The sequence below is a fragment of the Siniperca chuatsi genome, linkage group LG7 (genome assembly GCF_020085105.1).
Source record: "Siniperca chuatsi isolate FFG_IHB_CAS linkage group LG7, ASM2008510v1, whole genome shotgun sequence".
Taxonomy (NCBI): Eukaryota; Metazoa; Chordata; class Actinopteri; order Centrarchiformes; family Sinipercidae; genus Siniperca; species Siniperca chuatsi.
The window spans coordinates 14,835,088-14,850,639 of record NC_058048.1 but is presented as its reverse complement, the minus strand read 5'-3'; the positions used below and the strand labels follow the sequence as shown (position 1 = coordinate 14,850,639).

Genomic DNA, 15,552 nt, shown 5'->3' with positions numbered 1-15,552 from the left:
GGTACACAAGTGGTTCCACTCTAGTTCTCACCTTTAAGCTGCTTTTTTAGAGCTTGGCTGATGTGTGAGGTGAAGCTGCCCTTGAACACTGGCAAGGGAAATATCTACTTAATCTCCTGTTCATAACATTGAGTGACATTTCCACTTGGTAGAACGTTGACACTCGTTCCATCACATTCATTGTTCACAAGTTTGTGAATGGCTGACCAACTCTGAAATATGTTGTTAAAATTATATTTATAAGATGATGTGCAAAGTTTGTTTTTGTCTCTGGAAACAGCAGTTGAGAAACAAATCTCACTACAAGGTCCAGCTTTTGATCATGCCACATGATCTTCATTAGCAGATGGATCATTCATCAGCTACTAAGTGGACTTTGTGGTGAGATTGTTTTCTCAACTGCTGCTTCCAAGGTCAGACATTAACTTTGGTCCTCAGCTTTGAAGCCAAGTTTTTCAAGTACAAGTAACTTCTCCATGTGCTGAGGAAGATTGTGTGATATGTTTGAAAGTTCCAGAGCAGCTACTAAATGGACCTGGTGGTGAGATTGTTTTTATCAACTACTTACAAGACATTTAGGAACAAATAAAGTTAGAGTCAAGTTGTCTCGGGGTGATGAATTCCAAAAAAACTGGCCATCAGACATTGGTTTACAAAGACAGAAAATGGAATAAAATGGAAGCGGGATTGTTTCCTGCCTTTTGAATCAACCCATCTTGCCCTTGTTTTAAAATGATTGTCACAAAGTACACTGGATGAACATATTAGTGTTGTGAATGTAAAGAAATGGCGGCAAAAGCTTTAAGCCTTGCTGCTACTGGCCCCGATACATTCCCCAACAAATGAACCAGACTGATGTCTCTGGGTATCATCCAGTGGTCATAAAAGAGTGAGGATTTCATTGGACTGTTTTTAAAAATAAGATGGGAGCAGAATGTTGTGTTCATGGCAGAGAGGGCAGCCATGGTCTCCTGTCTGACCAGCTGTTGTTTTGTCGACTAAACTGAGCGGGCTGTTAAGACGACGAAGGGTTCCCACTGGCCAGCAGCTCAGCCTGGCACTGTTAATTACTGAGATGGCTGAGGACAGGTGAGGGCTGCATTACACAACACACCCGTGTCTTAATGCACGCGCACACACTGATGCACACGCACAAGTGTTTCATGCTCACAAACACATACAAAGATGTCCACATGCATGCTGGAACACACGCTCAGGGGGGCTGTCGAGTCATTAATCTGGCTGTAGAGGAATTCATAAGCAAGGATCTGAGCTACTTGGCTCCCTTGAGGGAAGAAGCAGACAGAGAGCAACCAGGGCAAACAAAGCAATACAATACATAAATTACAATTTAGCAACATGCATGAACGTGAAATGACTGCTTATATCTGCAGCATCTGCCCTGATGTGTAGGGTAGGCCAACCAGCCCATTGTTATGATACCTTCCCATTCTCGGGTATCACAAGATTATCCTCAGTTGCCAGAATTTAAGTGGAGTCTGATGATGGATGAATGAAATGGATGAAAATGGAATGGCAAACAGTCTCCCCAGGATAGTCACCCTATATACTCACATTTTTATCCCTTAGTATCAAGTTAGCTGGGTCTATAGAATGATCCCTGGAGCATTTTTGTCTGTCTTTTGTTGAGAGATTAGGAAGGCATGCAGCATGGATTTGCTATCAGGGTTATGGGTCCTATATAATGGAGCCACAAGGGTAAAACACTAGACGTCAGTAAAGCTTGGATACCAAGTGAGAGATGGGCAGAAGGACCATTTACACAAAAAGAGCAACAGTAATCCTATCATTAGCTTGATACTATAGTTATACTATACCACAGCAGAACAATATGTCCCTGCTGGGATATTATACACTAGGAAATAAATAGCAGTGTTACCCATTAAGTACAAAGACCAAAAAGTATTACAGTCTCACTAGAGACACAGTACTGAGTAACATTCATGTGATACAAATAAGGGCAGAGCATTATGCTGGGCTGTCCATTATAAGAGTGTGAAAAGTGTTTCTTGTTGATTCTCTGGGGAAAAAATAGTAATTCAGCAGTTTTTATTGTTTCAGTTTATGTTCATATCCCACAGGCTGACCACTCTGTGTCATACAGAAGTGTCTGTGTGAGTGACTGACTGGCTTCCTTCTGACTTTGGTAAAGATAATTTATTATTATCATTATCAATCCATCCGAGTTTCAGAAGTGAAAATCATCTCTCATGGATCCAACTAGGACACTGAGAATAAGCACAGAAGTAGACAATGCACATAATCCCAGTTTTCAGCGGGGATACTATATTTCTACAAACTAAGAAAAAAAACTATGTAGTCAGATTAATTTAAAACATAACATGCTATAATCACATACAAAATCTACATGGTCACTTTAATACTATTAAGCCAAAGGGAGGAAGGGTACTCGTGCAATCAACGGGAACTATCAGTGTTTGATGCTTGTTGCACGCGGACAAAATGAAATGTCGTACCATGGATCCTAGTGTGGGAAACAACGTGAAGGCCGTCAGGAGAAGTAAAGAGGATAAGAAAGTTCTTCGAAAACAGATAAAAGCCAGTCACACTTTACTGAAACATGAAGGTATCAGTACAGCATCGCAGCCTACCAAGGTAACAGAAAAACACGTTCAGAAACAGGAAGTGGCAGCTGTCAGGCAGCGAAGAGAGCTAGCTAACATGTACCTTCTTCTACTTCTTTTAACATGTACTTTTGCAGCTATTAGACGCAATAAAGAGTTGATTTTTAGTTTAATAAAAAAGGTACGCTAGTAGCTGGCTAGCGTGCTTGTCTACTTTTCAGGTATTGCTTCAATATTAGCTTGTATCTACTGTCTTCAGTCATATAAAAGTAAAATAATAGCAGTTAAGGCGTTGTAGGGGACTTGTCATTTGCTAGCTTACAGTTGGGATACATTTTCCAACCTGCAATCATTATATTGTGACAGAATGTGTTTCCTAACACAAGTCTGGATCCGTTTTAAGTCATATATGCACAAGGAATTTGTTTTAGTCTGTTGTATCCTAGGAAGGACACATTAAACGTAATGATTACCCCATCCTTAAAAAGCAAAACAAGAAAAATTACATGTCAGGAAATGGGTGTCATAAGAAGATAGCAAATGAAGAAATCTATATAGAAATCTCAAAAGAATGAAAAACAAACGAGAAATGAAAAATAACTTACTGTAAAGTTTGTACAAATATCTTTGACTGTAGGGAGTCAGTATGAGGAAATAATTAATAAAGTTTCTTCAGGACCAGAGTTGAAAACCGACAAAACATAAAAGCATTAAGATAAAAATATAAAACATTGTATACATTGATGAAGGTGTGTGTCGAGTGTTAGGTGGCTGTAAGGCGTTCAGCAGTCTGACAGCCAGGGGGAAGAAGCTATTCATTCTGCTGTAGGATTTAATACAGTGATATCTCAAACGGTGATGATGTCACTGGTTCAGACCTTCAGACTGTTTAGGATGTCATCTTTCTTAAAGTGGTCTGTAAAAAATCAACCAGTCTATCGCTGTCTCCTCTGCAGAGTTTGGTGGTGGCTAACGGCGGCCTGGGGAACGGCGTTAGTCGAGAGGAGCTGTCTGCAGTGCTGAAAGAGATGGGAGAGCTGGAGACGCTGATCATGCACCCCCACAAGCCCTATGCTTTTGTCACGTACAGGTACAGGTGCCGAATGGACAGTACTATCTATATCACACCAGGAAATTATTTTAAATCTTTTAACACCTTTTTTTTTGCAGGCTTATTCTGGAAGATTTTGGTTTAAAACTCACACCGTTGTTATCATCATTCTGTTTCCAGATCTGAAGAGAGTGCTCGGAAAGCCCACATCCACCTCAATGGCCAAAAGCTACAATGCGGAGAGAGCAGTGTCACACTCTACCTCAGTTATGTCGACTCAGGTACTTGCCTTAAACACTGAAACCCACAGATGCAAGCATAAATTACTTTAAGAACTGCTATAGTCGTTTGAAGCATTTTAACAGTAAGTTGGATAATAGATAACTAAAGACAGCCTTTAGATTTGTTTGTGTGTTTTATGGTCTGGAAATTATGTCTGATAAGTAGTATCTGTATGTTCTGTTTATGCAGTAACCTGTGAAGAGGAGGCGTCTGTTCCTCTGCCAGAGGGATTAGTCTTGGTGGAGGATTTTGTGTCTCCAGAGGAAGAGGCTCTGTTGCTTGCTGCTATAGACTGGTCGTCTACTAATGATGACATCACTGGTGAGGGGCTGCATAATGTGTTTTGTTCTGGTTAAGTTGATATGTTGAACTTGTCGTAACGTTTGCCCAGAAACTTGATCATAAACCTAAGTCTTAGTCTTTAACATTGAACCTAACGTCGGTGTAAATATTAGGCAGAATAGAGCAGTATTGATGAGGAAAAAAAGTTATTTTTTAAAATTTAGTTTGCATCTTTCGAATCGGGCATTTACAGTTATGTTGAAAAATTATAGTAATTGTAAATATAAAATTGTGCACAGATGCACTCATATTAGATTATATACAGTCTTAATGAATCACGAATAATCATCTTTAAGTTTGTATCATTTTAATGTAGAAAACTATTCAATACAATTCAGACAAGAAATACAAGAACTTGAACCTTTTTTGCTAATCTGATTTTCTGACTTTATTCTAATGCCTTTTAGCGCCAAAAGCTCTGAAGCATAGAAGGGTCAAACATTATGGCTTTGAATTTCGCTACGACAACAACAACGTGGATAAGGACAAGCCGTTACCTGCAGGTAAGCTTGCTAAATATTTATTTTTCTTACAATCAAGGTTTTATGGGTCGTATTTTCATAGGTTTGGCCACTCTGATTACAATGTTTAGATTTTGGGACACTGCCTGCATTGCTGTGTAGTGCTGTGTTGTCCTTAACAGTGTCTTTTTAGATATTACCAGTAGGAGTTGCCATGAAATCTTCAAATCCTACACTGCTTATTGTCAAGCAGAGAATTATCATCTATTAATAATAATATTATTTTATAATATTTTTTGGGCTCAGGTGGGAGATTTAATTAGTTTTTGGTTTTTTTTGCACAAAAATGCAGTAAGATATCTCAGCATTTCTGTTTTCACCTATAACTCAAGTGTTGGACAGTGTGCCATAACAATTAAAATAAGGAAAAAGTAACAGAGGAGCTTGTGTGTGTGTGTCCGTCCGTCCATCTGTCCGTCCAGGTATTCCTCAGGAGTGTCTACCTGTTCTGGAGCGGTGTGTGAAGAACGAACACATCGACATCATGCCAGACCAGCTGACTGTCAACCAGTATGAGTGTGGACAGGGTGAGTTATTCCAGTCATGTCTCTAATGACTCACCTGTACCATATCACATACAGCCTCCGAAAAACTAAGATAATTAAACTTAGATACATTTCACTTTGGAGAAAATGGCAGCTAGTCAAAACGCAAAAAATTTAAAATTAAATTTTTTTCATACCCTGTGGTTACTAATATATAAATAAAATTGACTTGAATTGACTAAAACCACTCAGTTGAATTTTCTGACAAAATAAGGTTCACACTTGTAGGTTTTATTAACCTATACCACAAGGTGGCAGCAGAAGCTTTCCAACATTCATCGATGAGGGCTGATGAAAGTCCTTGGTTCCATCAGAAACCATACAAACAAGTTGAAACCAAAAACATTTGTATTTTAAAGAAATTTGATGCATTCCGATTGGTCTACCTGTTTTAATTCTACGTGTGTGTTTATAATATATTCAGGTATTCCTCCTCACGTGGACACTCACTCTGCCTTTGAGGACACCATCATGTCACTGAGCCTGGGGGCACAGGTAAGAAGTCACTCCATCGTTTTGTGAGTGAAACATTTTAACTAACTCCAGCTGACATTCTGCTGATAACGCAGCACGAGCTGGTCCAGAGAAATACTAATTGGTAATTTACCCAACCACATAATTCACCAGTCAGCTTGTGTAGCCAGTATCGACCAGTGGTACTCAAGGTGACTTCATCAATAATTAAACGGGAAGTTACATGTTTAAAGATTAAAAAAAGTGTTTGTCTGAAGAAAATAGTTTTCACATTTTAGCATAAAATAGCGATGCAAATACTTTTCTTTCTCTTTGTTTGCCTTTCTGTGTTGGGGGGTTTGATCAGTCCAATTAACCGTCACTTCACTGACCAGGGTGATTCATCAGTCTCGGGGGGCACGACTGTCAGAGATGAGTGTGTGCAACAGTATGTTTGGATTTGGTGTCCTTGTGATTTGACTGAGAACATTTTGTCACTGTGCTTGCTACATCTCATTCTTTTCTCTCTCTGACACACTTATACTGTCACAATCTCTCGCTCACTGTGGCCTTCTATTAATGCAGTATGTAGTTAATGACTCTTTTAGAGGTGTCACGGTCTCCCTGGTTTTAAGAATTGAATAGACACAGATTTTCCTTGGTGTTGCTGTGTCCTTGACTATTCCAGGTGTGACTAGATGGTGTGACCTGGTACTGGGATGCTGCTTTAGTCTCTGCAGGGTGACTGCTGTAGATGAACAACCCATCTGTCCCTGCTTGTCTGAAGCGCAGGGGCTCTATTAGCAATCAGCTGTCATCTGTCACAGCATCTGTCACACACACACAGACTGACAGACGGCATGTGTGTGTAGTGTAGTGTGTGTTCTTTGTCATAGCTCTTCAGTAGAGATTTTGAGCCACAGAAAATGTACAGTAGGCGTGTTACATCACATGCTTGGGGTAAAAAGGCGGACACAATATCAAGAAGAAAGGCATCACGCACTGATTAGACACTCCCAAAGCTTTATTGAGCACGAATACAAAGTTTCAGCATTACGTCCTCATCAGGTAATACTCAACATGTGGCCTTCCGTCAAATCTCAACATGTAAACATCAAATTATTTACAATACACAAAACTCAGAGATATCAATTGCCTATCGTTCAGTAGGGTGAAATTAAATATTTCAAACCCTAAAAGCAATATTCTCTGAATATGGTGATGTAATGATTATAGAGAATATAATAAATAACATATTTCAAAGAATATTTGGAAATATACAAAAGGGGTAAACCTTTTTACACAGAGGGGACCATTATTTTAACCAAAATTAACAATAAAATGCTAAAAACGACCACTGGTGCACACGTGTAACCCAACGTACTGGGGATTTTGACTCGCTCTTATTTAGTGTGTGTGGTTTTGTTTTTTTGTTTTTTGTATTTTGTTCATCTGTGTGTGTAACAACAAGTTAATCCCACTGCGATTCCATTCAGTTTCGATTCTTGCAGAAAAGATAAAAATCTCAGCCTGCCACCTGCTTGTTTGTGTGTGTGTGTGTGAGAGAGATTTCAGTTGTGGTTTCGGGCAAAGATATGATTATTTGCTGGTGTTGCATGGACATCACTCACACTCACACAATCATACACAAACCCTTATCTCTCTCTCTCTCTGTCACTCACTCACTCACTCACTCACTCACTCACTCACTCACTCACACACACACACACACAGACGCCTCTACTTCACAAAATCCAATTTTCCTGCTGTCAGAAGTTGGAGAGATGTAGTTTGAAATTGTGTAGATGTAATTTCCCAGCAGAGCTCATGCTGTTATGCGCTGTAAGGAAACATTAGGATCAAACACCAACACTGGGGTGGAGATGCTTCTGCTGGTTGTTAGTGAGAGAGAGTGATTTTTTGGGGGGGGCGTTGTTTGTCCTCTGGGTAACGTCATTCAAAACTGTTGAGTAAAAGGAAAGAAGATTTCATGTTTGGTTGATGTTTTTTCATATTCACTTCATTTGTGATGTTACAGGTCTGTAGTGGTGTAATAATAGTTGTTAGTTTTTATAAAATAACATTTGCTGCTGCTGACAGACAGGCAGTTAAACCAGCATTTGTTCAATAACTAATTCAACACAGTCATACTGCAATTCTGCATGAACAATATCTATGAATACTCAGTTTGATTCTTAACTATTTAATTATTGAAATGCCTGAGTTTTAGTATCAATAACAAAAGATCCAAAAGATTTTTTCACTCTGCTACTTTGCTAAATAAAAACATTTTTTGTCTGTAGTGTTTAATCTTGTCACCACCCAAACAGTTGTACAACAACATGGCTAAAATAAAATACAGGAAAAAAATGATCAAAACTGAATTAAATCAGGCAGTATTCTATTGGAGAATTTAGATTTTATTTTATTTTGTTTCCTTAAGTAAACTGAGACTGCAAGACTGAGAATTCAATGAAGCATTCGGGGTTTAACAGTTTTTCGATACTTGAAGATATGGACACAATTTGATCAGTGCTACGGGTGTTGAGGTTTGATACTCATTATCAGCAGTTGCATGGCTGTAGCAGCTACAGAATAATAAGTAGGGATGCACCGTTCCATTACACTACATCGGTATTAGTACAGATACTGACCTTATTAAGTGGAATTGGATTTTGGCCGTGACGTGACCACTCCATTTCCTTGTCACTATCATTATAAAAATCTGTTTTTCTTCTGTCGGTCACGGTTGGCCACTGACCTCACAGTGTCTCGCATACAGTTGAATCCAATGAGTTCAACGCAGGGATGTATACACATTTTAAATTCTGGAAAAAGAGGGCCCTGGTATCGGATCGGTAATCTCTCTCGGCAGATACTGTGAGCTGAGGTAACAGAATAAGTGAAAAGGTCATATCGGTGCATCTATAATAATCTCTGCTGCAAGAGACAAACAACTGTCAGTTCTTTGCCTCTCCACGGTTTGCCAGTTTATGTCCGCTGTGTTTTTTTTTATTATAGAGAAATGGATAGTTGTATCCTGTTGGTGCGTGCGTCAGTGAGTGATCTCCTCAGTGTTCATATGAGAGATCTAAATTGTCTTATTTTTAATGCTTGTGCGTGTGTGTATTATTACAGACGGTGATGGAGTTCCGTCACCCTGATGGTCGTCTTGTTGCCGTGGTGTTGCCAGGACGGAGCCTCCTGGTGATGAAGGGAGAGAGCCGATACCTCTGGACACATGGGTAAGCTGGCTTGTGTCAGACAGATCCGTCTCCCTCACTAGGAGTCTAGTTTATCTTGACATGAGCAATAGGTCGATTCACAGAGGAGTGACACTTCTTTTCTTCCTCTATGTCATTGTAGTAGAGCACAGAAATACTGAATATACGGACCTTTCCCTGGGCTTCATACTGTATTTTGTACAATAGAGTCTGTCTGTGGACTTTTTTCCACATTAATCCCTTCACACATGAAGATAAAACCTATGACAGGCTCAGGGTTTGATCATATCCTCCGGTGTTCACATAAAAGTACAACAACTGTACAGATTAGTTACTGTCAGTTTGTGTATGATAGTTAACCACTACTACATCTGACTCTTAATCTCTCCTCAGGATTACTCCTCGGAAGTTTGACATGGTGCCAGCCTGCGACCCACAATCCCCTGCTCATACAACGCCTGACCTCAGGACCCGCGGCAATCTCACTTTGAGCAAGAGGGGCACCCGCACTTCTTTCACTTTCCGCAAGATCAGACGTGAACCCTGCCGGTGTGGTGAGAATCTTGCAAGTGTACAATAAAACACACGGTGTGTTTAATAACAAGACTGCATTACCACCGCTATACGAGTGATGTTAGACAACCAGTTTTTTGAGGGAAATTTGGGGGCAATTCTGGGTAAATTCTGTCCTGAAAATCTTCCTGTATCACCACCTGTAGTGCACATATGATATACAGTCTGATGGACACATTTATCAAAAGCACATCGCGGCAGCTTGACTGAGAGTCTTTTTAGCAGGAGCGGTTCCATTCGGGATCAAACCTGTAACATGTTGCATTGTATGTCACATAATCTGCCCAGTGAGCTACACAGGGGCATATGCTGACTTTGTGAGTCTATAAATCTGTAGGTTTGCATTATACCAGTTGCACGGTAAACAGTTTGACGTCATTCATTGCCTGTTACACACACACACGCTGTGATAGAATGTGCGGTGATAGAAATCAGGGGCCCGTTTTTATCAAATTTGCAACATGTCATCTGCGATTTGCAACATGAAATCATTTGGTCTTCCTTTACTTTTGACACATTTCACTAATCAAAAGAAATGTCATATGTGCGACACATGCATGAGCATGCAAGGGCCCTGTAGGACTCACAAATATATCTGCAAATTGCAAGCAGTTATGTGTATGTGCTACCCTTTGTCTCACCATTCAACTCCTTCCATCTCTCTCTCTCTCTCTCTCTCTCTCTCTGTCCCCAGCCTTCCCCTCTGCCTGTGACAGTCAGGGAGCTCCCTCAGCACCCTTGAACTCACCGCCATCTCCCCCGTCGCTTCCCTGTTGCCATGACGACGCAGCCCGTCTGGAGAAGGAGTATGTGCACCGGGTGTACAACGCCATCGCCTCCCACTTCAGCAGCACTCGACACTCCCCATGGCCTCGCGTTTGCCACTTCCTGTGCTCGCTCCCACCTGGCAGCGTGCTGGCTGATGTGGGCTGTGGAAATGGGAAATACCTGGGTGTCAACCCAGAAGTGATTACAGTGAGTGTCATCATGCCTGTTAATCTTTGGTGATCCTTGTAGGAAAATTTCCCTTTCCACTCCATTTTTATTGCTTCTGCTTCTTAGATCATCATAACTGTAAAATGCCACACAACTTAGCAAGTCATTTATGTACAGAAACATGTCATAACTGCGAGGCCTGTTTCACAGACACAGTCAGCACATCAGTTGCAGCTTCCTCTGAGGTAGAACTCCTCTGTTGCTACTTCAGATACAAGTAGAGGATCCGATAGATTCAGAAGGACAAGGTGGCACATGCCTTTTCTATATTGGATATGAGTCCAACTCACCCAACAACCGTATATCATAATGTTACTGGACGAAGCCACAAGACTTTAGAAATAGTTAAACATTTTGGGAAATACTCTTATTTGGTTGGAGTGAGATGAGAAGACTGATACCACTCTTATGTTTGTGTGTTAAGTACAATGCTGAAGCCAGGACTTGTTTAGCCTAGTTTAGCATAAAGTCTGGAAACAGGGGAAAACAGCTACCTCATGTATTTTCTTTGTTTAATCCATACACAAACAAAAATGTAAAAATGACATTTTATTGTTACCTGCTGGAACTATTTAAACACGATACATGAGTAAACACAGTATGTCAGATTTAGAGGTGTTGGTAGGTGTATTTTTTTTTTATTTTTTCAACTCCAGTGCTATACTTAATTTGTAGACATGAAATTGGTATTCGATTGGATCATTTCACTCTCAGAAAGAGGGCAAATACTGTAAGCTGTTTTTAAGTAAAGTCTCTACTGTAAGATATAGATTTGAACGAAATCAGTCTCCTCAATATGGCTTTAATGCTCTTATCCAGTTCCATAGTACAAAAGGCCTTAAATCCATCAACACGGAAAGTGCAGGCAACGAAAAGACACTGCAAAGGTCATAGCCTCGGAGCTCAACAATCTCATAAATGTAAAATGAAAAGGAGTAGCTGTGTCAAGTCCTCGGCGCCCGGTTACAGTGTTGCATAAGCCAGACCTCTCTCTGCTCCTGAGTGAAGTGAGGGAGAAGACAAAGGTTTGCATCATTACACTTTCCTTGGGCAAGAATCTGCTGTTTACTTATTTACCTCCTAGTGTGTCTGGCTGGTCATGTGGGTAATGCTTTGGTACTACAGCAAGTCACATTGTTCACATGAAGGAAAATATCAGTTAGCAGGTTGTCTCAAGTGTCCACATCATGTGTCATTTAAAATGAGCTAAATAAACCAAAATAATACACAAGGGATGATATCATTGGGGCTGAGGCCTGTGTTGCTCTCAATATAATTTCTGCTGGTTGTCATTGTTTGCATTAGCTCAGTTTCCATGGCAATATCCTACGTTTTCTGTTTACGTATACACACTGGGACATTCATATTTGGGATTTGGAGATGCGTGTAAGCAGCTTATCCTGACTCAGACTGTAACCGTGATAAATCATTACTGAGAACACTGTGATCATGTAGGTCACACAGCAACTTCCTGAGTTGAATCTGCTGCCACTCTCTTGAATTTGTTTCATTTCCCTCTGCACTTTCTTTTAGTCTTCTCTGTATTTCTCCCTCTCCCTCTTCCCTTCTCATATTCTCTCTCCCATTGCAGATTAACACTGTTAGCCTTCCCGGTTCTAATTGAAATGAAAAAGCTTGACCTTTGTGTGTTTGCATGTCAGCAACAGATTGAGCGTGTGTGTCTACTTGTGCATGTGTGTAGTATTTCTCACCATCTCTTATCACCTCTGTCTCTTTTGGGAAGAGGTCATATGAAGCTTGATTGAATTGCTCCCTGAGACAAAATGTGTTGAAAATGATCATTACTGTCATCCAATCCCCTCCTCCTTTCTTCTCTTCCTTTTACATTTCTTTCCAGCTTCCCTACTCTATAATTTTCTCCACTTACTACATTTCTTTGTTTTCCGTTTTCTGTTCTTTTTATACTACTTATTTGATTTCTTATTTATTCTTTCCCCATTCTGTCTCTGTACTTTCTCCCTCATCTCTCTGGCTTAAGGGACAGTTAGGGGTTGTTTCTGCTGCTTTCTGTGTGATTTTTGTATTAAAGTATTAATAGGTGGGAATTTAGAAATGAGGAGTGCATCCATAAATTCAACTGAAAGTAAGACTTTCACCCGTGGTCTTGTTTGGACCTTGTACATCTTTAGACTTCTCTGTTCTACTGTACTTGTGTCCCTGTTTGTGACTGAATTTGTATGCCTGTGTGTGTTTTGTCTCTTTTCAGGTTGGTTGTGATCGTAGCAGTGCTCTTGTCCAAATCTGTGGACAGCGGGGTTTCCAGGCGTTCGTATCTGATGCTCTCACTGTTCCTCTGCGGACAGCCTCCTGTGATGCCTGCATCTCTATAGCTGTCATACACCACTTTTCCACACAGGTAGACGGTGCGCGCACACAAACACACACACACAAAGAATAACAGGTGCACATACTGGTGACATCTGTATTTCTATAAAAAAAAAACAATACAGCACCTTTTCTGAAAGACGGACACACACACAGAAAAAAAAGCACATTGTTCATTAGTCACTTGGCCTCATAAGGCCCTTTTTAGACTGCAGGAACTGTGGGAATCTTTTTAAGATCTCACCTCTGTATCAACTACTGGAAGCTGTTTAAAGTTTTGGCTCCTGGGACAGATCCAAATTTGGGACAAATCCCAAATCCCCCTGCTCTCAAATGTTTGTACTTTCAAATGGGCCAGGAACTGTTTGGATGGAGTCTGTGGTACTGAACATCACTGATTGGTGTTTGGTGATAGTGAAATTCTAGTTGTTGTATTATTCTTAAGTTAGGAAATGTATCAACTTTTACTAATGTTTAAACAATTTTGTGAAAGATGTCCCTAGAAAAATTCCAGAGGAAAAAAACGCTCATCAGATCCTTGTTCTTTTCCAGAAAAGCACACAAATTTAAGCTCCATTTTTGCCCCTTAGTTGATGAATTCATGGGGTTACTTAGGATTATGTGATAAAAATGGTCAAATAAAGAGTTTGTGTGTGTATGTGTGTCGTAGGAGCGTCGGCTGGCAGCAGTGGGGGAGCTGGTGAGACTTCTGAAGCCTGGAGGTCGAGCGCTCATCTACGTTTGGGCTTTTGAACAAGAGTACAACAAGCAGAAGTCCAAGTACCTCAAAGACCAGAACAAAGAGCACCCTGAGAACCACGGCCCCACTAAAAACACATCAGAAGACAGCCAGGAACCTCATGGGAAATCGAGTATCCACACCAGCAGACATTTAGAAGACAACTACACGCCTGTAGACAACCTACAAGATGTTAGCACAGTGACTGATGGCAAACTTAGTGTGCACACTAACCGCACAGCCTTCAACACCCAAGACCTTTTGGTTCCCTGGCATCTAAAAGAGGGGAAAAGACGAGGCGAGGAAGAATCAGGAGACGGTGGGAAGAAGGGTAAAAGGAAAGAGAAGTCCAAAAAGACTTCAGGTAACTCCATAACCAAATTAGACTGTAACCCTGAGCCCTGTCCAGGTTTTGACTCCAACACATCTTCTGGATCAGGTCTTGACACCAGTGATGCCACACACAGCCCACACCCTAAACCCAGTCCGAGTGGCGACACCACTCAGACCTCCAGTTCCACTCTAAAGTCAGAGTCCGAGAGCAGCCCAGCGCCCGTTTTTCACCGCTATTATCACGTGTTCCAGCAGGGGGAGCTGGAGCAGCTGTGTGGTCAGGTGGCAGGAGTCAAAGTGCAGAGCAGCTACCATGACCAGGGAAACTGGTGTGTTATATTAGAGAAGGACTTAGCGAGATGAACTGACACACTCATAATTTATAATAATTTAGCTACAAATACATATTCGAACAAGAGAGTTCATGCAATGTAAAGACTAAATTAAAGGATCCTTTTATTTGTTTAAATGCAGAAGAGAAAAGTGAACAGACTAAGTGCCATGAAATAAATGCAAAGATTTTACAAAATGCCTGCCTTTGTTGTGCTCTTACTTGCATAATTTCTTGCCATTGGATCAAGGTGACATATTACAGGGTATACATGATATATTTAGGTTTAAAAGCCACCTAAGGTCAAATATTAGATCTGGATAACTATTTTGGTGTATTGATTGGGAAAACTAAATGCAGCTAACTGAAACAAACCTGGAGGTAGTTTGAGGAGGATGTTGGTTATAAGCAACATTCTCCACAGTGCATAGACTGTACAGTAGATCACCAACAATAATCTTTACCTCACTACTTTGCTTCGTCCCCTGTCTTTGACCTCGGTGTCTTGGTCTGAATTAACTGAGCTGTAACTAAGCTGTTAACAGTGTGCCCGACCTTTTCAAGTTAAAGGGCCGAGAGGTAACGTGGCGTTGGGGGATTTGTTCACATTAGAGATGCAGAATGTTTTTTTGTTTTTTTCTCTTGAAAAAAAAAAATGTGACTGTGGCAGAGCTAGCACCTCCATGGTGAAAGATTATTGTCCAAGCCATGTACTTGTATGTTGATTAATAAAGTTAATGTGCAGTACCTCATCATAGGTTTTACATCATAGTCCTTGTTAAAATAGACAGATGTAGTATGCCACAAGTTTACTGAAGATCATTAAAAGAGATAAAGATTTAAAGTTTAAATAAATGTAATGGGCTTTTAGCAGTGCATTTGCTTCCCACCTGATTTGGTCTTGTTTGGAATATGTAGCATAAACATGAGATGTCTAATATTGGGATTTAACAGCATTTTACACACATTATAGAAGACTATGCTTTCAGCAGTTACACATAATTTTTATAAGTGCCGTATGATACTGCAGTCATGATATTGTGCGAAACATTTCCTCTTTTGGAGCACCTGAAGTATCTCATGACACTGTACTTTTAACTCAAGTAATAACAATAAGCCACATTTAAAAAGGGTTTTTTTTTCACCCTGGTCACTAAAGTGATAAAAGCCATTTTTTTTTATTGTTTTTTGTGCACAATTTACAATGTGA

At 40.3% G+C, this 15,552-nt stretch overlaps 1 protein-coding gene across 1 annotated transcript; it reads left to right on the top strand.

Moving 5' to 3' along the window:
• The first annotated feature begins 2,431 nt into the window (after positions 1–2,431).
• Positions 2,432–15,094, top strand: alkbh8 (alkB homolog 8, tRNA methyltransferase). Its single transcript, XM_044203571.1, has 12 exons — positions 2,432–2,637; positions 3,563–3,696; positions 3,838–3,938; positions 4,129–4,260; positions 4,689–4,784; positions 5,225–5,329; positions 5,772–5,842; positions 8,939–9,045; positions 9,418–9,578; positions 10,292–10,572; positions 12,821–12,970; positions 13,610–15,094. Exons 1-12 carry the CDS (start codon positions 2,485–2,487, stop codon positions 14,372–14,374), a joined length of 2,256 nt encoding a protein of 751 aa, XP_044059506.1. The 5' UTR covers positions 2,432–2,484; the 3' UTR covers positions 14,375–15,094.
• Positions 15,095–15,552: the final 458 nt, after the last annotated feature.